The sequence below is a fragment of the Geospiza fortis genome, unplaced genomic scaffold (assembly GCF_000277835.1).
Source record: "Geospiza fortis unplaced genomic scaffold, GeoFor_1.0 scaffold5, whole genome shotgun sequence".
In the NCBI taxonomy this organism is placed as follows: domain Eukaryota; kingdom Metazoa; phylum Chordata; class Aves; order Passeriformes; family Thraupidae; genus Geospiza; species Geospiza fortis.
Genome location: NW_005054421.1, coordinates 987,919 through 1,009,959, shown reverse-complemented (window position 1 = coordinate 1,009,959; position 22,041 = coordinate 987,919). Strand labels below are relative to the sequence as shown.

Below are 22,041 nucleotides of genomic sequence, written 5' to 3'. Positions count from 1 at the left end.
GGCTGCTGCCAGCATGGAGCCACAGGGATGAGCTCCGGGCCCAGCAGCTGGAGCCCTGCGGCGAGGACTGGCACAGCCTTCTCTGCCACGGTCTTTGCTCCTCGCCCCGGGTGCCCTGTGCACCTGTGGAGTTCTCCACGTTCCTGTGCCACCACGCTGCTCTGCAGTGTCACTTCGCTGGCTCCCGATGGACCAGAGCGGCTTTGAAAGATCATCCTGCTGCTGGCAGCTCCGGCCAACGCCCGGCTCTCCCTCCCCAAAACCCTTGGTGGAGGCTGGTGGGAAGTGGGGAGCTGCCCTTGAGGGCCTGGTGCTCACCAGCATTAGTGTGGCCTGCAGAGGATCCAGACCCAGGGCTAGCCCTGCTTCCCCCCACATGGAGAGCTTGTGTCAGGCTCAAGCCTTGTCCAGCCCAAGGGACCTGCCACGGGCTCTCCTGTGCAGCAGCATTTGCTGAAACACGCAGCTGGTGAACGCTGCTACACCCACAGGGAGCAGCTCCCTGCCGGCGTGCAGGGGCAGGCCTGGCTTCTGCCCCGGGAAAGGAGGAGGATCAGGCCCCTCTCCTTCACCCACACAGCAGGATAGAGCTGCTGCTGCTTGCTAGGCATCCTCTGGGGTGACACCTTCTCGTGTCCAAACACAGCTGCTGCCTGCTATCACTTCTGAAGAAACAACCTGCCACACATCAGCTGCCCTGATCAATGGCAAAACCCTGCAAACACAGCAACTCCCCAGAAAACAGGACTCCACCCTTGATTTATGGAAAAACAGTGAAAAATCTCCCCCAAAGAGCCTGAGGCTGCTCCACTACTCCTCAGTTAGATAAGGGATGTGGCAGCTCCCTGCCTGGATGGCTCAGCTTGGATGCAGCACAGCAAGTTTCCACAAGCCCCTGGCCATGCTGGGCTGGGGAGGAGGCAGGAGCAGCCCCGAGACAGCTTCAAGTCTCAGCCTGAGCACCAGGGAGCTCGATGCTGCTGTGCCAGGGGCTCAGCAGAGCTCGCTAAACTTTGGCACAGATGTGCAAGCTGTGGGAGAACGTGGATGAACGCCTCCCGGAGGTTTGGACTCGCCCAGCTGGCTCTACCAGGAGATAAAGGAGCTGCACTGTTTGAATATTAAACCCTTAAAACGCCCCCAGCAACTTTACCTCTGCTCAGCATCGTAACTCAGCTGCTGGCTCCATCTGAGTCCACAGCAAGAGCTGGAGAACAGCCAGGTGAGCACCCGGGGAGCCCAAGGCTCCAGAGGCACCTCTGTGCTGCAAACACAGCTCAGCAGCTACTGACTGCTTGTTTTCTGATTGCTCAAGTCAAACTCTCCCAGCCTGAGACCAGCACAGAGGAGGGGTGGTTCCCTGTTTCAGGGGCTGGAGAATCACACATCTTCATGCTCTTGGTCTGGAGAAATGGAGGCTCAGGGGAGACCTTATCACTACAACAACCTGAGAGGAGGCAGTAGGCAGGTGGGGGTTGGTCTCTTCTCCCAGGTAAGAAGCAATAGGATGAGAGGAAATGGCTTCAGGTTGCACCAGGGGAGATTTAGACAGGATATGAGGGAAAATTTTGTCAATGAAAGGGCAGTCAGGCATTGGATCAGGCTGCCCAGAAAGAGGTGGAATCACCATCCCTGGAATGCTCCAAAATGTGGCATGTGGCATGTGGGGACATGGTTAAGCGGTGAACAAAACAGTGCCAGGGTAAAGGTTGGACTCGATGATCTTAGGGGTCTGTTCCAGTTCCAGCCTTAAGGATTCCATGCATCAGCTGCTGAGACAAAGCCAGGGAGGCAGCCCCAGCTCCAGGGATGAGAGTCCTCTTCTCTACTGAAAGGACAGGAAACAACCAAGGGCAGCAAGCAGGACCTGAGAGAGTGAGTGAATCCACAGCCCCACTGCCCACCCCACACTCACTCAGCACCTTCCTAAAAGCCTTCCCTGGCTCCCACAGGCAAGTGAGAGCTCTCACCCAAAGTGCCCAGGAAAGGACCCATCCCAGTCCCTCCCCATCCTTCCCAGTATGCCCAGCTGCTTGGCTGCTGCTCACTGCCCCCTTCCCAGCTAACCAAGAGACCCAAAATCCACCTGCTACACCCACTCCAGGCTGCTTCCAGCTCCCTTGGGTGGAGCTACATGGTGAGGTTCACGTGGTGATGAGACAGAGCACCCCTTATTCATTTATAAACCGGTGGCTGTGCCACAGTAGCCAGGAAAACAAAATGAAAACAGCAGCACACAGAAAATGGGCACATACTTTTTATTCTGGGGATAAAAATTGCTTATACATTTGGCAGCAACTATTTTCATAAAAGACTTTTATAAAAAATGTAAAAATAAGCAAATATTTTCCATTATTAATATAGGAAAATGATGCTGTGTGAATGGTTACTCTACAACTTACGAGATAAAATACCACCTTAAGGAGATATCTTTACAAGTAGTTAAAAAAAAATAGAGAAGAAAGGCAGAGGGCCATCGTATTAACAGCCAGGCACGGAACCGGCTTCATTCCACAGAAAGCACTCATCTTGTAAAAGGTAGCCACATATATAAAAAGGCACTTGGTTATTTGGAGCTAACGAGCAAAAGCCCTTTGTTTCTTTAGCATGGTTGTAGCAACACTTCATTATTTGCAGTGAAAGGTGTACCTGGACAGACCCCTGGAGGTCTGAGTCAGCTGCCCCGCTGCAGCCAGCGTGCCGGGAACGCTGTGTGCGCCGGGAAAAGCGGCAGCTCCACACACAGCTAAAAACTAAAAACGTCAGCCCAAAGCGACGGCCCCGGGAACCAGCTCCTCCTGAGGCCCTGCCTTCATGTACCATGGGGTGGAATTGGAAAACAAAACAAAACAAAAACAAGCAAAGCAACTTTGACTCTTGATTAGAATGGGAGGGAAGAGCAGAGGCAATACTGTACACGGTAGGGTGTTGGATGGCGGCTCGCAGGGCAGCGGCCTTCAGTCCTTTGGCAGCAGCTGGCACCCCGAGCTCTTTGGAAGACGTGTCTGCAGCACTCCCCTGAAGAGGTAGGAGCAAACCATCCCCACAATGTTCACTTCGGCTGCTGGCTGGTCTGGAGCCCTTCGGAGAAGCGCTGCTCTTGTGGACAAAGCAGAAGGTGCTGCTGTGTGCCAAGGTCAGTGCCAACTGGCTGCCACAGCTCCAAACGATGGAGCAGCCGCACCACGAGCGGCCCTACTGTCCCACAGAGCACAGAGGCCCCCTGGGCTGGGAGAGCTCTGCTCAGGCTGGAGCTGAGGGCAGAGGACAGCCCCAGAGCTGTGCACCAGGCTGCAGGAGGCAATGGTTTCTGAGCTATTTGGTCGGCTGCCACAGCCCAGCTCCTGGAGGGCTGCAGGGCAGTCAGTGCTGCGGCCTCCGTGCGCTGCGAGGGGAGCACAGGCCGCTGTGACCCAGGGCTGCAGCAAAAGGGACACTTCTCAAAGGGCTGGGTGTTGTTCCTGATGCAGAAGGACACACACCGCAAACATGTAACCACGTTTGGCACTTGTTGATAATACCATAAAGAGGCAGCATATGGTATCTGGAGGACAGGACACACAGCCACCCTTGGATGGAGGGGAGGGGACTACTGTGCAAGAACGCTGGGAGCTTGTGTTAGCAGTTTTTGAAACACTCGTGCTCATCCCAAAAAGCCTGTATCAGTTGCAGTGCATCTCTTCTGGCATGGGAGCCCATGGAGGCAGTCATGGATGCTCCTGGCAGGATGGGGGCACGGGGAGGGTAGTGTGTCAAAATGGTCAGGGGTGTCTCAGGGAAGAGATGGGCCCATGGGCCACTGTGGTGGGAAGACCAGGTCGGACCAGCGTTTTTGGGAGGGAAAATAACAAAACAAACAACCTAAAAAGACTATATGTATATATAATCTCATAATACCTGGGGAGCAGGCAGTGAGAACGCTAAGGGATGTTAGTGGGTCTCTACAAGGCAAAGACTCCTGAAGAGGAAGGGGTGAAGCTGCGTGACAGGAGGTGTCACTTGACCTGCAGGTGTTTTGGGAGGTCCAGCTCGCTTGCTGAGCAAGAGTGGACGAGGGAAGGAGCAGGGCTAGGAATGTGGGTGCAGCTCTGAGCTGTGTCAAGACAAGGCAACTTGAACTCGAGGAGAACTAGTAGAAGGTGCTTCAGAGAGAGGTTACGTGGGTAACAGGAGGAGTAACAAAATAAGGATACAAAGCTGGTTTTGGCTAAATTTCTGGAGAAATGACCACAGATGTATTAAGCTGAAGAGCTGTCTCCCCAAAGCAATGGTGGAACGTGTTTAAAAGCAGACTGGAGAATCCAGTGCAGACAGCAGTCACATCCAGTTGGTCAGAAGTGACCCAGCTGGTCTTCTCCATCACCAGCTTCTACAGTTCTCCATTTAGCATGAAAGCATACAAGTCTACAGCGACCACAGTCCCTCCAACGAAAGAACATCCTGGGCTCATTAAGACTCTTGGATACTAAAATGGTTCTTCATTTCCATCCTGGAAGACCTTCATGAGTTCTGGAGTCCGCTTTAGTGGGGCTGCTCTGTGGGCAGCCGTCAAGCGTACACCTGCATGTTGTTCCGCTGCTGCTCCGGCATGTGGGCGGCCGCGGGCCCGCGCTGGTTGTTGCTGGGACTGGTGGCCACGTCAGACCAGTCAGAGGCAGAGTGGGGGGAAGAGCTCGACCACTGGTCCGGAGATTCGGGCGACGGAGTCAGGTACGGGTGCTCCCCTTGTAAGTGCCGGTTGTGGCTAGGAGTCCGTTCTGTGGCCGAGGAGTAGCAGCTGTGCTGGGAGGGAGGCGTGGGGTACTTCCCCATCGAGCTCTGGAACTGGTGGTAGGCCGGGAGGACCGTCTGAGCCACCTGCCCGTCCTGCTGAGGGATGGCAGCCATGGAGAACGAGGCGCTGGGCAGCTGGGCTAGATCTGGGATCTGGTACATGGAGCTAAGAGGGCCAGCCATGTTCTGAGCGCAGTTGGACTGGGCCTGCTGTGGCAGTGCTTGCTGGTTTATGCTGCCCTTGGGAACCAGCTGGAAAGTCATGATGGGGGGCAGAGACTCCCTGGACACCCCCAGGTGCTTCGCGTCCGCTTGAACCAAGCCGCTCTGCTGCGAAACGCTGGGGTGGGAATGCATCACCTGGGGCACCATGCCGAACATCTCGTTGTACTGGGACTCGTTCACCTCCATGCGGTTCATCCACTCGCTGGAGACGTTGCCTGGCCGCAGCCTGCCCAGCCCGCTGTTGGGAGGGGTGGTTCTGTGCTGAGACAGCAGCTGGCTGACGGAGGGCAGCACCGTGCTGGAGCCACGGCCCAGGGGCTGCATCTCGTGCAGGTTGGAGAAGGACATGGTGTGCGCGGCCTGCACCGACGCAGCCGTCAGCAGCGAGCTGGGCGATGAGTGCAGCACCCCTGGTGACGGCATCACAGGAGAGGGGGTTGGTTCAGATGCAAAAGCATGGGGAGACTCCAGGGAATCCACCGGTGACAGGGTCACGGAGCTCTCGGAAAACTGCCCTTTGCCCTCGCTGAGGGACTTCTTCCTCCTCCTCTTTGCATCTTTGGTGAGGCTAGTGGGCATGCCTTTGGCATTCGGTTTCCGTGACTTCTTGCTTAGTGATGCGTGTTTCAGGTTGAGGAAGGACCTGTTGGGGCCACAGATGACAGGGGAGAGGGCAGAGTTCAGCATGGCCCCGGGGTGCCCGGCAGGGCTGTGGGCCACGTTGTACTCGTTGAGGAGCTGCACGATGTCGTGGTGCATCCGGTCCTGGGCCACGTCCCGCGGCAGCCGGTCCATGTGGTCCGTGATGTCTCGGTTGGCAAAATGGTCCAGCAGGATTTTTGCTGCTTCAAAGCTGCCTTCCCGAGCAGCGAGGAAGAGTGGAGTCTCCTCCTGGAAACACAGAATAAATATTTTAGCAGCTCCAGTGTGGGGGGACTGACTTACAACTCATAGTCCCTTATGGTGTGGCAGACTGGCAAGCACTGTATCATGCAGTGTCATGTTAACAGTGCCCAAGAGCCACCCATCCTGGGAGTTGCCCACTGAAAAAGGCAGATTGCAGATAATTTCATACACAGCGGTGGAGCACAGGCTGAACTTTCCCACCAGGAAGGATGCTATTGTGCCCTGGAACCTTGGAGGAACCATGAAAGCACCTGGTGCCTTTCTCCTATTGCCTCCTATGAGGGAGAAGGTACAAAAGGCTAAAACAGCCCAGTAAGGAACTAGAACTTGTTGGTAGCTCTAAAATCTACTGAGTGATAATAATCCAAAAGAGATGCTTTAGGCAGAGGAGATAAATCAAGGACTGAGACACTGCAAAAACTAACAGTGAAGCTACAGAACATCTGCACAGTGCAGTCTGTCAAACAGAGGAGCTTGTCCCCCATCTCCACCCTGCACTGAGATCCCTGGAAACATCACAGGACATCACTGCTGCTGTGCCACCAGGTATTTTTCTAACTGCTAACTGGAATCCAGCTGTTTGACACCAGCAGCACTTCACCTGCTGCTCTCACACAGCAGTGACTGTGTCTTGCATTCCTTCCCTGCAAGGAAAGCAGGACAGCATTGATGCCCAGCACCTGGCCAAACAAGGAAGAGAACTGCTCTCCCATATCAGGAACCCTGTCAGACACCCAGCACCTGGGGAGAGCTCCAGTCACAGTCTGGGTTTGGAAGACCTGCACTGAGCACCCAGTTCAGAAAATCTGAACTTAGCTCACTACCAACAGCAAAGAGATGCTTTGAGATAGGAAGCACAGGCTTGCTGAGCACTGCCACACTGTACCTTGTTGTCCTGCATGTCTCTGTTGGCCCCATTTTTCAGCAGTACTAGTGTTGCTTCCACATTGTTGACAGCAGCAGCCCAGTGAAGAGCAGATTTACCTGCAGGGAAACACAACAACATCAGTAACAAACCAAGGAGCTATTTTGCTTCTCCTCCAGGATTATTTAGCCAAGCCACTGTGCAGCAGCCTGTAGTTTATTACCACTGGAGGACTTTGCAGGAGAGCCCAGTGTGTGATTTAGCTACAGAATTCATGCAGAGCTCCCACTTTGGGAGAGCACAACCCACCCCTCCCTGCTCACACCACAGCAAACATTTGCCCAGCCTGGCACACGGTGTTCCCATTACCGTGGTCATCCACGGCGTTGACATCAGCCTGGCAATTGATGAGCTCGGCCACCATCCCTTCCACAGCCAGACGTGCAGCCAGAATCAACGGGGTCGTCCCGTCGTTCATCCGAGCGTCCAGGTCTGTCACTCTGTTACGGATCAGGATCTGGACAACAGGGGAAGATGGATTTTTTTCAATACCACTACAGACCAAAACTGAGGAGAAATTTTACCATGACAAAGCAGCCTGAGCACTGAAATCCAAGGACCCAGAAAGCAGGTGACAGGCAAACAGACCAAATAAATACACGCCAGATGATTTATGCATGCTGAGCTCTTCAAGCAGTGAATACCCAAGGAAACTGGGTGTAGACAGCTCTGCCTCACCACCACACTGTGGAAGGCACGAGAGCAGGGTTGTGACTGAGCAGAGCACAGCTTGGACAGGCTCATATAAGCACAGAGCTCTCCAGCAGCCATACCTGGAAGACGCCCTGGGCGTCAGCAGCCACGGCCGCATGCAGAGGGGTCCGTCCCATGTTGTCCCGGGCATTGGCATCGGCCCCGGCATCCAGGAGCCGCTTGGCGGCGTCGGCTCGGGAGTAGCGGGCTGCCAGGTGCAGGGCCATCTCCCCAGTGCGGTCTGTCTGCGCCTGCAGGTTGGCCCCCTGGTAGATCAGATCTGTGATGATGTTTGCTGAGGAATCCTCCCCGTCCTCATCATCCTCGCTGATGTCGGAGCCGCCCGCACGCAGAGATGCCAGCATCAGCGGGGTGCAGCCGTCTGCAGAGGGGGAGATGGGGATACAGGAACCTGGCAGAGGCATGGAAACCTTCCTACAAGCCTTCCCCTTGAGCTACACACAGTGCCTCCAGTTGCTTTAACACAGACCTCTTCTTAAAGCCCCACAGTTAGCGAGTTGTCTTCCTTCCAAGCACGAGTAACCTACTGCAAACTCAACAGAACTTAACATATTCCTCTAAAGACTAAGATAATAAAACAAAAAAACTTTGCTGCTGAAGTGTAAAACTTCCACAAAAAGTAAAGGCTAGCTGAGAGAAGCAAGGGCTATAAAAATCAAAGTGATCTGATAACTCAGTGTAACTGTTTGTACAGATGTTCTAATCACATCCCTGGGGAAAAGAAACAGCTGAAGGAAAAATTATTCAACAACTAGCCACTGATTACTGGTGACATAGGTGACATTTCCTTCAAATATTAACCTGAAGTTAAAGCCTTCAAATCTACATCCAGGTTATCACAAGAAGGATCCTGAAGTTGTGACAGTCGAGCACTCAAAGGTGACAAATGCTCCAGGATGAATATTCTCACATAGTCTGAGTACTTTGGGAGATACTGGTCTTACTCTCCTCAAGCCTCCAGTGATGGGATGCAAACCTACTGTAAACCCAAGAGAACTTAAGATATTCCTGTAAAAACTAAGATCATCATAAAACAAAAAAACTTTGCTGCTGAAGTGTAAAACTTCCACAAAAAGTAAAGGCTAGCTGAGAGAAGCAAGGGCTATAAAAATCAAAGTGATCTGACAACTCAATGTAACTATGGATGTTCTAATCACATCCCTGGGGAAAAGAAACAGTTGAAGGAAAAATTATTCAACAACTAGCCATTGATTACTGGTGACAACTGGTGACATAGGTGACATTCACTTCAGATATTAACCTGAAGTGAAACACAGACAAAAGCCTTCAAATCTACATCCAGGTTATCACAAGAAGGATCCTGAAGTTGTGACAGTCGAGCACTCAAAGCTGACAAATGCCCCAGGATGAACTCTCACACACTCTGAGTACTTTGGGAGATACTGGTCTTACTCTCCTCAAGCCTCCAGTGATGGGATGTCCACAAAGACTAAAGTCACACTCATCCAACCAGGATCCCTGCATTGCCAGTGGAAAGAGAAAGGCTCCTCCAAACCTCTAATTTAACTTAGCTCCCCCTCTGATGAATCTCCCTCTCTGCCAGTCAGAGAGGACAGTGCAGGAAGACCACCTCATGCTGCTGATTTTTCACCCTTGTTATACCCTCCTTGATGCAAGATAATTAAGATTTAAAACATGTCCACGTATTTTCAGCAACCCATAAAAGTTCTGAGTGCTTGAGTTCCAGCAGCTTCTGAACATTATGTGAATTCCCTAAAGCCCCAAAACTGCAGCTGTAGTCACTGATGCTTCCCTGCTGATTTTACTGTGTTCCTGCACATCCTTCAGAGGCACCTGGAAAGCAAGAGGGACTGAGATGGCAGCAGAGGGGAACCTCACTCTGCTGATTGCTCCACTGGAGCCCACCAGCAGAAATACAGGAGCATTTTTTCAGCAAGTACCTGATTTATCCCATGGGCAAGCAGGGGACAAACAACAGCTGCTCTGCTTGCACAGCACTCAGTCACAGAGCACAAAGCCACACTGGGCACATAAACAAGGTGATATCTCCTACTGGAAGTAACACACACAGCTCTAATGCCCTGCTCCCCTTCCCACCTTCTGATCACTGAGCCTTCCTGGCTCTCTGCTTTAGGACAGTCCCAAAACTTTCTAGAAATCTGCGTTTCCAGCAGGGGCACTGGAGGAGCAGGCTCTGCCCAGCTCCAGCAGCCTGCACGCTCCTCCTAGTGGCTCCCCACCACAGGACACACAGCCTCCCTTCCTTCCCCAGGCTTTGCACAGACAGCAGCCAAGTGCTGGGTTCAGTTCCAAGATCCAGCCCTGTCTGCAGACCCTCTCTGCTGCTCTCCAAAGCTGTACCTCCCTTTGTGCTGCTCCCTCCCGCTGCTGGCTCTGCTCCCTTGTCCCAAATGAACTCTCCTCAGTATTCCAGTCAGGCTGGGCTCTCCTCCGTACTGCCACAACACAAAGAGCAGAGACACAGAGCACAGGAAGGAGCTTTCCTTTCCCCCAGCACCCCAGCTCTGGGAAAAACCACTCACAGGCTGGGTCTGCCTTGCTCAATCACTGCAGCTATCCTGGATGTTCGTGCCTAGCTTCTCCCCAGGGACAGCACAGCATTAAATCCCTGGAATGATTAGCTGCCACCCTCCACAGAGTTTCTCAGGTACATGCAGCTCTTTTCAGAGCCTTGCAAGTTGGCCACACACGGTTGGTTTTATGAGGCTAGCAAAAGCACATCCAGCTAGACAGTCACAATTAAGTGCTTGATGGACTACTAGAGGAAAAAAAAAAAAAAAGCTGTGGACACAATGTCTTTTTTCCCCCTTCCAGCTTGTTCTCTCAAAGAGCTGGAAAAGAACCCAAAAGCATCCAGCTGGAGGCAGACATCCAGCATGGAAAATTCCAGTCTAAACCACTGAAGTTTCAGTAACTGAAAGAAAGAGGGGCATAGAATAGAGACAGTTCATCAATTTTAATTATAGGTGGTGTTACCAGTTATGCTATAATCACATTACCCTGGTTACACACTCACAATAACTGCAGTGAAAAGAATGTCCTCCCTGCTCTGGGGGACACAGCAAAAGAATAGCATGGGGAGACAAAGGTGGTGGCAGCATTTTACAGAAACTCTTCTGTTTGCTGTCTTTCAGTAGGACAGCCCCTGAGTACACGTGAAAATGCAGAGTGAGATAGTAAAGCCAGGAGTTCACCAGACAGGTACTCCTGAAGGTCAGGCACAAGGTACTCAAAGCTGGGATATAAGGAACCCACAGGGAAAATCTCCAGGCAATGCTTCTGGAGAACACTGGAGGTCTTGGCTCCCCCCAGATTTGAGAGACTGCAGAAGGTGTGGGTTAAGAGAGGGCACAAACCCTTGGTACACTGAGCTGTTTCTCCCCTCTCAGGAAGAGATCTCTGCTGCTCAACCTGCACCTGCAGCCAGGATCTAGCTCACCCAGCCTCAGGTGGCTCCAGCCCAGACACCTGCACTCAAGGCAGTCAGCCTGAACACCCTTTGTAATTAGTGAGGGGCAGCAAAGCATTACTGGGGTGTGAAATCCACTTTTCAGACTTCTCGGGACAGAGGGCAACTACCTCTCAGAAGGGCCCATTTTTTCCAAGTGCCTGGGAAAGTGAGGGTGGCCAGGGCAGAGAAACAGCCACATTAACTGTGAGAAATCCTACCCCTCCTTACTAACCCCTTGTTCCAACACCTCTCAGACTTTTAAAATTATTTCTGCCCCTGACAGCTGCTTGCTTCTGATGCCACAGAGAGAAATAACTTAGAGCAGCTTGCTGCAAGCTTGACAATTGTATCTGGATGGCAGGAAAACAACTCACAGGTCAGTATTATTTCATTGCTGTTGTTGGACAAAGCTTTGGGTGAACGTGGAAATAAACTGGAGCCTTAAGAACATTATTGCCTGCACTTGGAAAGCTTCTAGCCTGCCACACAGCTAGAAGTTTCAATTGGGGAAATAAAGAAAAGCTTAAATTTGGCAGAAAGTGATGGTTTATGTTCTCACACTCATTACACAAAAATCCCTCCTTCCCTTTGCATTTAGGAGAGCTAACGGGTCAATGAGCAGAAAAGACAATAGGAAGGAACTGAGAGAATGGGTCCAGTCATCCTTAAATTGCATGGAAATATTCCCACAAAACACAGCAGAAAAAGGCATTGCAGCAATATCATCAGCATCGCCTCTCTGCATATGAACAAGAGCCATGCTTGCAGCTCTTCCAAGCAGAATAAAGTCCTTGATCAACTGGCTCCTCTCAGAGCCCAGAGATCAGTTCTTACCAGGTGACCCACCCAGCCCCTCACCAACTTATACAGCTTCAGCACCACAGTCATAAAAGCAGAAGAGGGTTCCCAGGGCATCTACTCATTTGGGACTGAGAGACAGCAAACATGCCTGCATGTGAAAGAAACCTCCCACGTCCACAGTTCTGTTATGAATTCAATGACTTGATCATCATAAGCTGAAGATATAAATCAGGGAATAAAAAAAATCAAGAACAATCTTGCTGCATTGCTGCTCTGTTCAGGACAGACACCTCACACACTGCTAATGAGGGTCAACTATCTGCCAAAAAGTCATCTTATTCAGGAAAAGGCCATCCTTGCTTGCTCAGCTGATAACAGACACCTCAGGTATAAAATCTGCTAAGCTGTCCTTAGAAAAGTCTGGCATGGATATCTGCAGTGAACCAGCTGGAGAAACTGGGGGTTATTTCCAGCACGATTATGCATTCAGAATTTCTGACAGTATCACTTAGGCACACACTGTTACAAGTGAGATTCTACAGGTGCTTGCTAAGTGAATTTTCCTGCTGGCTCCATGATATTCCACGTGCTACAGACCATGGTTTCACCTTTCCAGCAGTGCACACTGTGCTTCCCTTGGGCACCATGCTGGTGATCCTGCATACTCCATTCCATTTGTACCACCAGCAGCCCCAGCCACGGGGCACAGGGCGGGCTGGCAGGACACACAGACACTCTGAGTACTGACCTGGCCCCCTGACGTTGACATCCAGCACATCCACCTCCTGATCAGCCTGGGGCGGGGTGAGGGCCAGGGAGGTGCTGCCGCAGACGTCGGCCGCCTCCAGGTGCTGCTGCGTCCACTGGCGCTGGTCAATCTGCTCGTCCCCCTCGGGCAGCAGGGCCTGGTCCTCAGCCTGGGCACACACACAAGCAGCTGCTTCAAAACGCCCAGCAAGCGGCCAAAGACACTCAAAGCTCTTCGTTTTGGTGGGGATTTTTGTTGCGTTTTGGTTTTTTGTTTGCTTTCTTGGTGTTTTAGGGGGGGTTGTTTTATTTTAAGCTAATGGTGGTCTGCATTTACTTCTGCTTTCATACTCTCACCATACATTACCAGGCCTGAGCTGCCAGACATGTCATTAACCTTCTTGTCCCTCCTGCTGCTGTAGGGAGGGGACACTGAGACAGAAGGTACTGACTTTCTCCACCAGCCTGTGGTGGCAGTGTTAACCTGAGGATTTGCTCCTCAGATAACATTAATAATATTTTACCAATCCCTAGGCCAAGGGATGTTTTGAGCAAGGGAAGGTAATGCAGATGCTTGTCTCACCAGCAGTTTCAGATGGTATTTAAGTGTTGGAGCTCCTCACCTTAGCTCTCTTGGGCTGAGGTCCACCATCTCCTGCCCAGTGCTCAGTCGTCCCAGGGTCGGCCAGGTTACCCTCTGGTATCTGGACTGACAGATTTCTGACAAACAAGGAGAAGATATCACTTTGCAGCCTGAGCAGGTGCTACTGCTGCTACTTACACTACCCTGCAGAGACTAACAAAGGGGTGCTTGTAAGTTTGGTAGCTTGCAAACAGAGGAACCAAGAAATCACAAATTTCAGGCAACCAATGGTGGCATTAAATGCACTTAGAACTGAAAAGCAGTTTAATTCAGTAGAAAGCCAAAACTGCATAAAACTTTTGAAACTTGCCATTATTTCTCAGTCACATTTTTGATGCATTGATCTAGAGATATTAGAAGTTTGCTGTCATCTATCAACCTAAAATGTCTCACCTATTCCAGGAGAAAATTAGGCAAACAGTGCCCAGCTGCTGATGTATACTGCTCAGTGTCAGAAAACCAAACATTACATATAATTAAAATTCTTCCGTCCAAACCAGATGTTTTTAAATTTAGAGGAATAGCCTAAGACGTTCTAGTTTAAAAGGAAGCTTTCTCTAAGGAGTTAAGTGCCTCTGATGAAACATATTTCAGCCACATTCTCAAAATCCTCAAGCCAGTAATAAACAGAGTGGCAGTGGCCTAGATGCAAACTCACTTGAGTCCCACAGCGTCCTCCCCGACGGGCTCTCTGCGTTTGTGGTTGCTGGGGTCCCTGCGCAGGATGAAGCCCTCGGGGAGCCACAGGGAGCCATGCTTGCGCTTGCGCTTGGCCATCATCACCCCCAGCAGCAGGATCAGCAGGATGATCAAAGCTGCCACAGCAAGCAGGTAAAGCAGCTGGGTCTTTGGTGGTAACAAGGGCTCACCTGAAAGTGCCAGTTAAAACACAGTGGGATTAACAAAGTGGAGACAACAATCTTCAACCTACAGACTCTCTTTTCTCAGCACAGCCCTTCCCACAGGGGGCATATTGTCTCTACAGAGTTGAGGTGCCACCGAGACTGCTGTAAGTACACATCCCTTCTTTTTGACTTCCCTTGGTCTGGTTTCTCAAAGTATTTTTCAGAGCACATGGCTGCTGAATCAAAGATCTTGCCCCTTCCTCCAGCCATGCTCACTTGGCATAGAGAGAGCTGATCTACATGAATCACGGAATAATGAGGTTGGAAGAGACCTCTAAGATCATCAAGTCCAACTTGTGCCCTAACACCTCACCTAGACTATAGCACCAAGTGCCATGTCCAGTCTTTTATTAAACACATCCACAGATGTGTTTAATAATGTGATTCCACCACCTCTCTGGGAAGAAGATACAAGCATGACCCAACTAGGAAAAGCAATAATGCCAGCCTAGAACAGGTTTGCAGCTGAGCCTCAGACTGAGGGAGATGGAGCAGAAATCAAAGAGATTACATATTGCCGGAGGAGAAAACATCTGGCAGACTGGACTGAGGAATGCCTCCCAGCCTTTCTCTCTAAATGGCACCTTTTCCACTGAATTCATGGCTTAAAGCACATCAGTGGTTTTAGTGTGGAGATCACCACTGCAGTGCTGTAGCATGAGTGATTACTGATTCTACAAGTGACTGGGCTCTAAATTAAATGTCCTGTCTTACTAACCAGACGTGCCCTCTGCACTTTGCACAAACACACTCCTATGACTGGGGACAAACAAGTTACCTCCCAGAAACCATGCTGAACAGTGAGACACAAGAACAAGATGATCAATAATCTGAGTATTTTGCAAGCCCAAGTTTGATGACTGCCTCCCTCAATAAGCAATTTTTCCTCTCCAATTACTCACTCTGGACAGACACAAAAGGATAGGGCAGCATGCCCTTGATGGCCTGAGCAGCTAAGAGAGCTGCAGCAGCTTCTGTGTTGTGAAAGCATTGCTCTGAGTCCTCTGCACACTGGCGGTTGTCGATCTCCAGGAACACCTTGGTGCTGCAGAGACACAGTAAGAGGGCACAGCAGTCAGGGACAGAAACTTATGCCAAAGCACTAGGTCAAACTGCAGCAGTGCTTTACGTTAATCTTCCTACCCCAACGCCAAACTGGGCAGTTGCAATAGCGTTGCACTTTCCCATTTATAAAATGTCACAGACATGTTTTATGAAAAATCCTTTCCTTAGAATTTTTTCTCCTGAGAAGCTGAGAGGCCTCAAGAACAAAATGTAAACAATGATTATCTGCTGCTGTGGAATGCAACAGGTGCCTCTGTGATTGGTCTTATGTTGGTTGTTTCTAATTAATGGCCAGTCACAGTCAGCTGGCTCAGACTCTCTTTCTGAAACACAAGCTTTTGTTATCATTCCTTCTTTTTCTATTCTTAGCTAGCCTTCTGATGAAATCCTTTCTTCTATTCTTTTCGTACAGTTTTAATATAATATATATAATAAAATAATAAATCAGCCCTCTGAAACATGAAGTCAGATCCTCGTCTCTTCCCTCATCCTCAGACCCTGTGAACACGGTTACAATAAAACAGCCTACAGCCCTAGAAAATCTAGAAATACTACAAGCAAGAGTTACCAGACAACCAGGCCAGAGGGAGACAGAGGCATCCACTCACCCAATGACCTCTTGCTCCAGCTCTCTGTGCTTGCGAACCACCACGAGCGACCGACGGCTCCGCGCCGCCGATTTCTCCCCATAGTAGGGGAACACCATGGGGTTCCCCTGGGAGTCCAGCTTAATCCTCAGGTTGGTGTGCAGCAGCGTGCCCAGGGTGCGCAGGAAGCTGCGGACGTCCTCCAGCAGCTCGTCGGGGGGCATCAGGACCACGATGATGAGGGTGCCCTCCGCCAGCTTCTCGGCCTTGTCGCCGGCGCAGTCCAGCCCGTCCCAGCCGCACTCCTCGCTGTTGCAGCCCTGGTCGCAGCGCCCGTCCGCGTAGTGATCCGCACAGTACTTGTCATACCTGCAGCAGGGACAGCACATCTGTGCTCTGCACAGCACATCTGCGCTCTGGGGGACTGGGTCTTACACTCTTCAGCATCGTTTGAGGTAAAACAACACCCATAATCAGGGTGGCAGGAGAAGAAATACAACCCCAGGATAAGCTTGCAGCCTGAGAGGGTGAAAATAGGAAGCACAGCACACCCCAAGAAGCCATTATTTCATTCTGGTAACGGTGTAAGAGAACTGCTTATTCTGTTTACTAAGATACTAACACCTCCTGCCTCACTGAGGGAGAATCATCACTGCAAAGCTGTGGCATTGCTCAAAAATAACTGAAGAGAAAGAAGTGCCCCTACAAACAAGCTAGAAAACATGTTCAGAGGCAGCAAGCACAGCTGGGATTAAAAGACAGGTACTGCTGGTATGGAAAAAAATTCAGGATAGCAGGCAGCACACTTAAAATCTAGTACAAGACAAAATGCCTCCTATTAACATTTCCAGGGAAAGCAGGGCACATCCATCAAGCAGGTTAACACATTACCATTGTTCAGGTTATCGACTTAGTGCACAGCACACAAACTCCAAAAATAGACAAAGCAGCAGAAATTGCTGGATGCCAAGCTTTCAGCAAGGACAGCAAGAGAAACAATGGGAGAGAAGGGAGCCACAGGCAGGAGCTATGTTAGTCACACAGAAAATGTTCTCAGCATTGAGCCTTACTTGCATGTCCTGCTATTTTGCTGACACTCAAAGTTGTCAAACAGGCACTCGGGCGTGTTGCAGAACTCGTCACACTGTCCATTGAAAAGCATCCAGCAGGGCAGGGAGGAGGAGCAGTTGGCCCAAGGATCCTCCACAGTCAGGGAGCAGTCGCCTCCATCCCACTGGCAGGCGTGGGTGTTACAGTCCTCATCACAGTAGCCATCCCTGGCTTTCTCTGCACACTGGGAATCCAGGCATCTTCGGGGCTCCGGGCTGAACGTGACGGGCTGCTCACAGTGGCTGCCCTGCGTGTGAGCAGGGCACTGGCAGTAATAGTAAGGAGGCTGAGAATGAGGGTGGCAGCTGCCCCCATTCTGGCAGGGGGCACTGGCACAGCCTGGGTGTGTCTGGCATTCCTCTCCCACAGACAGCTTAGGGCAATAGCACCGAGGACCAGAAGACGTTTGGATGCACTGTTCCCCCTTCTTGCATTTCACTTGTCCACAGGTACTGTGGCTGTTGAACTCACATTTTGCTCCAGAATAACCCTGTGGGGTGGAAAAAAAGGCAAAACAATCAGTGTCACAAACCTATTCTTCAGCACTCTGAGGGCTGGAGGGAAGGTGTCGTGCAAATCCTTTCTCCCCTGTAACTCCTCTAGCCTCACTGCAGGAGCTGTGACTTTGTGGACCTAACCTTATGGATAAAGAAGGAAATCACAAGGCTCTGTTACATTTTGAAAACAGCCTAAAAGGGCCACAAACAAGGGGAAGCTTGCAGCAAGCACAGAAAACACAGGACTGCAAAAAAAAAAAAGTTAATTAAATTAAGTTAATGTAATTTAACGGTAGATTTAAGACAAAAAAGCCAGCTGTGATACTTGAAGACCATACACGTTTGGGGTAGCAACAGGCAGCATCACTCTCCTGGGGCAGCTGGAAGCCCTGGGCCTCCCTGCTGAGCAGATAAACGAAGGGATGTGGGTAAATCACCTGCAGTAAGCAGTGAGAGGCCGGGCAGAGGGCTCTGGGGCTGGGGCAGGCAGGGCAGTGGGAGCAGGGGTGGGTGCTTACCGGGGGGCACTGGCAGATGAAGCCCTCGGGCATGTTGCTGGCCACCGCGCAGGTGCCGCCGTTCTGGCACGGCTTCCGCGGACACACGTCAATGACACTCTCACAGTGACGGCCTGGGACAGGGCACAGAGAGACACAGAGCAGAGAAACGTGTGTGTGACCACCCCAAAGCCATCACACCACAACACACACTGTCAATAAACAGCGAGCTGAGCAGTCCTTTTGGAGGGAGCATCCCTTTGGATGAGGTGTGGTCTCCACGTGGCTGCCTAAGCAGTAAAGAGGGAGGCACAGCCTCAGATCCACAAGGTGCATTTGGAGACAGCTGGCAGTGCCTGCCTCCTCAAGAACACACACAACACAGCACAGAGACAGAGGGTGCTGCTGTCATCCCCAAGTCAGCCAGGCACAGAGGCTGGAAGTGATGTACCACACCAGTTTGGGGATTTCTAAGACTTCTTTACTATTTGGGAGATGCTCAATGAGTCCAATGGCAACTCACACTGTAACCCTCAGAACCAGATGTACCACGAGTGAACAGGAGAACCAAGCAGAGTCTCCTCAGACTGATCAGCCAGACAGAGATCTTACTGCACTGACCAGCTTTGCAGCAGCTCCCAGAGTCAGGCTGACACCAAACTTCTAAAAGTTGGGGATGATCTCAGCATGACTTAGACCCTCTAGGAAAACATTAATAGAAGTCTCCAGACATGTGCAGCCAGGACTCTGCAGACAGGAGCAGACAGGGCAGGATGGCCCACAGAGTTCTGGCATCCCACCAGTCACAGACCACAGCAAAGCCACCCTGTCCCCTCCCAGTCAGAAGGGTCAGTGGGGAATGTGCAGAACACAGACAGCTAGAGGAGGAAACATGTTTTCCCTTTGTGCCTAACATTTCCAGACAGACTCCATGTCTGAGACACAGCAGCTCTCCCGGCTCCTCCTGGGGTGCAGCAGGCCTGCACTCCCCACAGCACAGGATCCAGCAACCCTTCCACGAGGGTCAGAAGCCACATGAGACAAAATTCATAAAAGCAGCCTTGACAGATAGGCTTAAAATAAACCCATCTGGTGGCCTGCACCAGTGTCCCACCAGCTCCACTTCCCTCATACATCACTCTTCCAGGAACTTCTTTTGGCAGGATAAGTAATGCATTCAAAAGCTACAACATGAATTCTTCGAACATATATCTTTGTGATTTCTTTGCATCTGAAACTCACAAATTCAGTGGAAAAACACAGCATCGTTAAGAAAAAATAAGAGTAAAAACTGCTGGTAAAGCATGCAGGAAAGGTGACTGGTAAGCAGGGAAAGTGAAAGGTTTTAATGGAGGAAAACTGAATGCATAAGAAGTTAAACTGACATGGAAAATGGAAAGCTGAAAGTTAAGACACATCTGGAGACTATTAGACCAAACTTAAGCCCAGTGGGAGGCAGAAAGCAGAATAGCAGCAATACTAACAAAGAGGAGGTCTAGAGAGAGTGAGACATAAGTCTGCACAGTGTGAAATTCTTGCAAAGTTGTGATTCAAAGTTGGATTGTGGAAGGCTCACCAAGCTAGGAATGTAAAGCCTGTCTATGCATAGAATACTCCATCCTGACCACATCACCAATGCAAGGAGGAAAGGCAGCTAGGAGTAGAAAAGGAGGCCAAAAGCTAATTATGACACCATGACGCTGATTTATAGAGAAAATGCACATGGCTGCTTTGCAAAAGGAGAAGTCACAGCTAAGCTGACACATGAACTGTTACACTTTCAATATTAGAAATGTGACATTATGAAGGCGACAAAAGTACCACAAGGAAAGAGAAGTCCTGGAAGCCAAATGTCTCAGGAGATTCCTTCATCTGAGACAGCTCTGGAAGCCAAATTTCTTAGAAATTTTAAAAGAAAGACCGGTTTAAAAACAAACATGCTGTAGGGTGTGACAGTGTCACAGGGGTCCAAGGATGAGGGAGGAAATGAGGATCTGACTCCATGTTTCAGAAGGCTTGATTTATTATTTTATGATATATATTATATTAAAACTATACTAAAAGAATAGAAGAAAGGATTTCATCAGAAGGCTAGCTAAGAATAGAAGAAGAAGGAATTATACAAAGGCTTGTGTCTCGGACAGAGAGTCTGAGCCAGCTGGGCTGTGATTGGCCATTAATTAGAAACAATCAACATGGGCCAATCACAGATGCACCTGCTGCATTCCACAGCAGCAGATAATCATTGTTTCCATTTTGTTCCTGAGGCCTCTCAGCTTCTCAGGAGGAGAAATCCTAAGGAAAGGATTTTTCATAAAAGATGTCTGTGACAGTAGGGAAACAACCAGACATTGTGAAGAGAAGTGGGCAGATAACAGCACTGCCAGGAAGGGACAGAGCCACCATTTCTTAAGATGCTGCCATGAAATGGGATGCGTGTTGATGACTACTCACCAGTGAAAGCGCTTCTGCAGATGCACCTGTAGTCGTTGGTGAGCTGCACGCAGTCCAGGCTCCCGCGCGGGTTGCAGGGGTTGGAGAGGCACTCGTTGATGTCGCCCTCGCAGCGCTCCCCCGCGAAGCCCTGGGGGCACAGGCAGCTGAACCCCCCGATCTGGTCGATGCACTGCCCCCCGTTGAAGCAGCGCGGAGCCCCTGAGTCTGAGATGCAGTCATCCACGTTCTCCTCACACAGCCGGCCTGCCAGGAGAGAGGGACAGCTTGGGGACACAGTGCCACGCCTGCCTTCCCTGGGATGGCTTCAGATTCTGTACTGCATTAGTTTATAACTCTGAACTTCATATAAAGTGCTGGCAGGTTCTCCTCACAGCTCAGTCCCACAGAACAATCCTTTTCCAGCCCCAGAACCAAGGACACCACTGCAGCTTCAGGCCCAAAAAGTGCAAACAACAGGGAATGGAGGAGAGCAAACTGGGAGGGTGGGACTGCATCACCTGGAGCTGGAATTGGACAATGAACCCCAAGATGGAAATGGACCAAAACTTATAAAAGTGTGAGAACTCATAACCCAGGGTCCATCTTGGGTGTAGCCATGGCCAGGCTCTGGTACTGCCCAGGGTGTATCCTGTGAAGGCCTTTAATAAATCCCTACTTCATTCCTTTAATAAATCCCTATTTTATTCCTTTAATAAATCCCTATTTTATTCCTTTAATAAATCCCTACTTTATTCCTTTAACTCTGCCCAGCCTCTGTTCCATTAGCCTTTCAAGGCATCACCTACACTGCTCATCAAGTTTTAAGGCCATGTCACGCACAGACCTTGAAATAAGCAGGTAAAGATCCCAGTTTAACACATTCCACACCCTCTGCAGACAGCCAGCTTCAGGCCAGGCTTAGGGTACATGTGTTTTACATCCAGGCTGTCCTCAGTGCTAAGCTGTCCTGGTATTTGGCAGCTTTCACACTTGACTTAATTTAAGGGCATAATTAAAAACACAAAACCAAACCAAGCCCAAAAAAGATGCACTTGATTCAGCCCTGAGACTGAGCAGAGCCTGGGAGCCCCGTGCTGGCCTTGACAGCCACAGGCTGCCACCAGGCTACCCTGGACCTGGGCAAAGAGCATTTGCAGCATTAAAACAAGCAGCAGCACACCAACAAAAAAAGCAGCTGTGATAAAACACGGATTCCTCCAGCCTGGCTGCTGGGGACTTACAGCAAACCCCCACCAGCAGCCAGGGAGGGCAATTTCTTCTCCTCCCTGTGGGATTTCCTTTCAAGGGACAAGGGCAGGTGCTGGTTCTGCTTTCACTGCACAAGGGCAGAGAGGGGAAGCTGAGCAAGTTGATTGCTGTTGTTCCACCCAGAGCAAGTAAAATCCTTCACCTAAATAGGGAGGATGCTTATACTGGCATCAGTAAAGTACTAACTACAAACTGGGCCAGGGACAAAAGCTAAGTTTTACTATTCTAAATAATTGTATCAAGTCTCCTCCAATTCCTTTCATTTACAAAAAAATAAAAAAACCAACAAAACAAACAAAAAAACCCAAAAAAACCCAAAAACAAAAACAAAGAAAAACAACAAAAAAAGCCAACCCCCCCAAAAAACCAACAAAACTGTTACATCCAGAAAGTAATTAATCACAACAAAGAAAGACTGAAGGATTAAAAGCAGCACACCCAGAACATCTCAAAGGATGGTGGGGAATTGAGTGGAATACAGAAATTC

General features: G+C 50.3%; 2 protein-coding genes across 2 annotated transcripts in view; both read right to left on the bottom strand.

The window, feature by feature from the left end:
* REG4 (regenerating family member 4) overlaps positions 1-1,166 on the bottom strand; it is a 3,813-nt gene extending 2,647 nt beyond the window's left edge. Inside the window, 1 exon segment of the mRNA XM_014309324.1 lies at positions 1,154-1,166. Within this exon segment, the coding sequence (XP_014164799.1) occupies positions 1,154-1,166 (13 nt within the window).
* Positions 1,167-2,243: 1,077 nt separating this feature from the next.
* NOTCH2 (notch receptor 2) overlaps positions 2,244-22,041 on the bottom strand; it is an 81,303-nt gene continuing 61,505 nt past the window's right edge. The window contains exons 23-34 of the mRNA XM_031061670.1: positions 20,304-20,549; positions 17,871-17,983; positions 16,816-17,345; positions 15,767-16,114; positions 14,996-15,138; positions 13,847-14,057; positions 13,169-13,265; positions 12,547-12,715; positions 7,603-7,904; positions 7,139-7,286; positions 6,791-6,888; positions 2,244-5,889 (exon numbers count right to left, since the gene is read on the bottom strand). Coding sequence (XP_030917530.1) covers positions 4,549-5,889; positions 6,791-6,888; positions 7,139-7,286; positions 7,603-7,904; positions 12,547-12,715; positions 13,169-13,265; positions 13,847-14,057; positions 14,996-15,138; positions 15,767-16,114; positions 16,816-17,345; positions 17,871-17,983; positions 20,304-20,549 — 3,746 coding nt within the window. The 3' untranslated portion in view covers positions 2,244-4,548. The remainder of the gene's footprint in view (positions 5,890-6,790; positions 6,889-7,138; positions 7,287-7,602; positions 7,905-12,546; positions 12,716-13,168; positions 13,266-13,846; positions 14,058-14,995; positions 15,139-15,766; positions 16,115-16,815; positions 17,346-17,870; positions 17,984-20,303; positions 20,550-22,041) is intronic.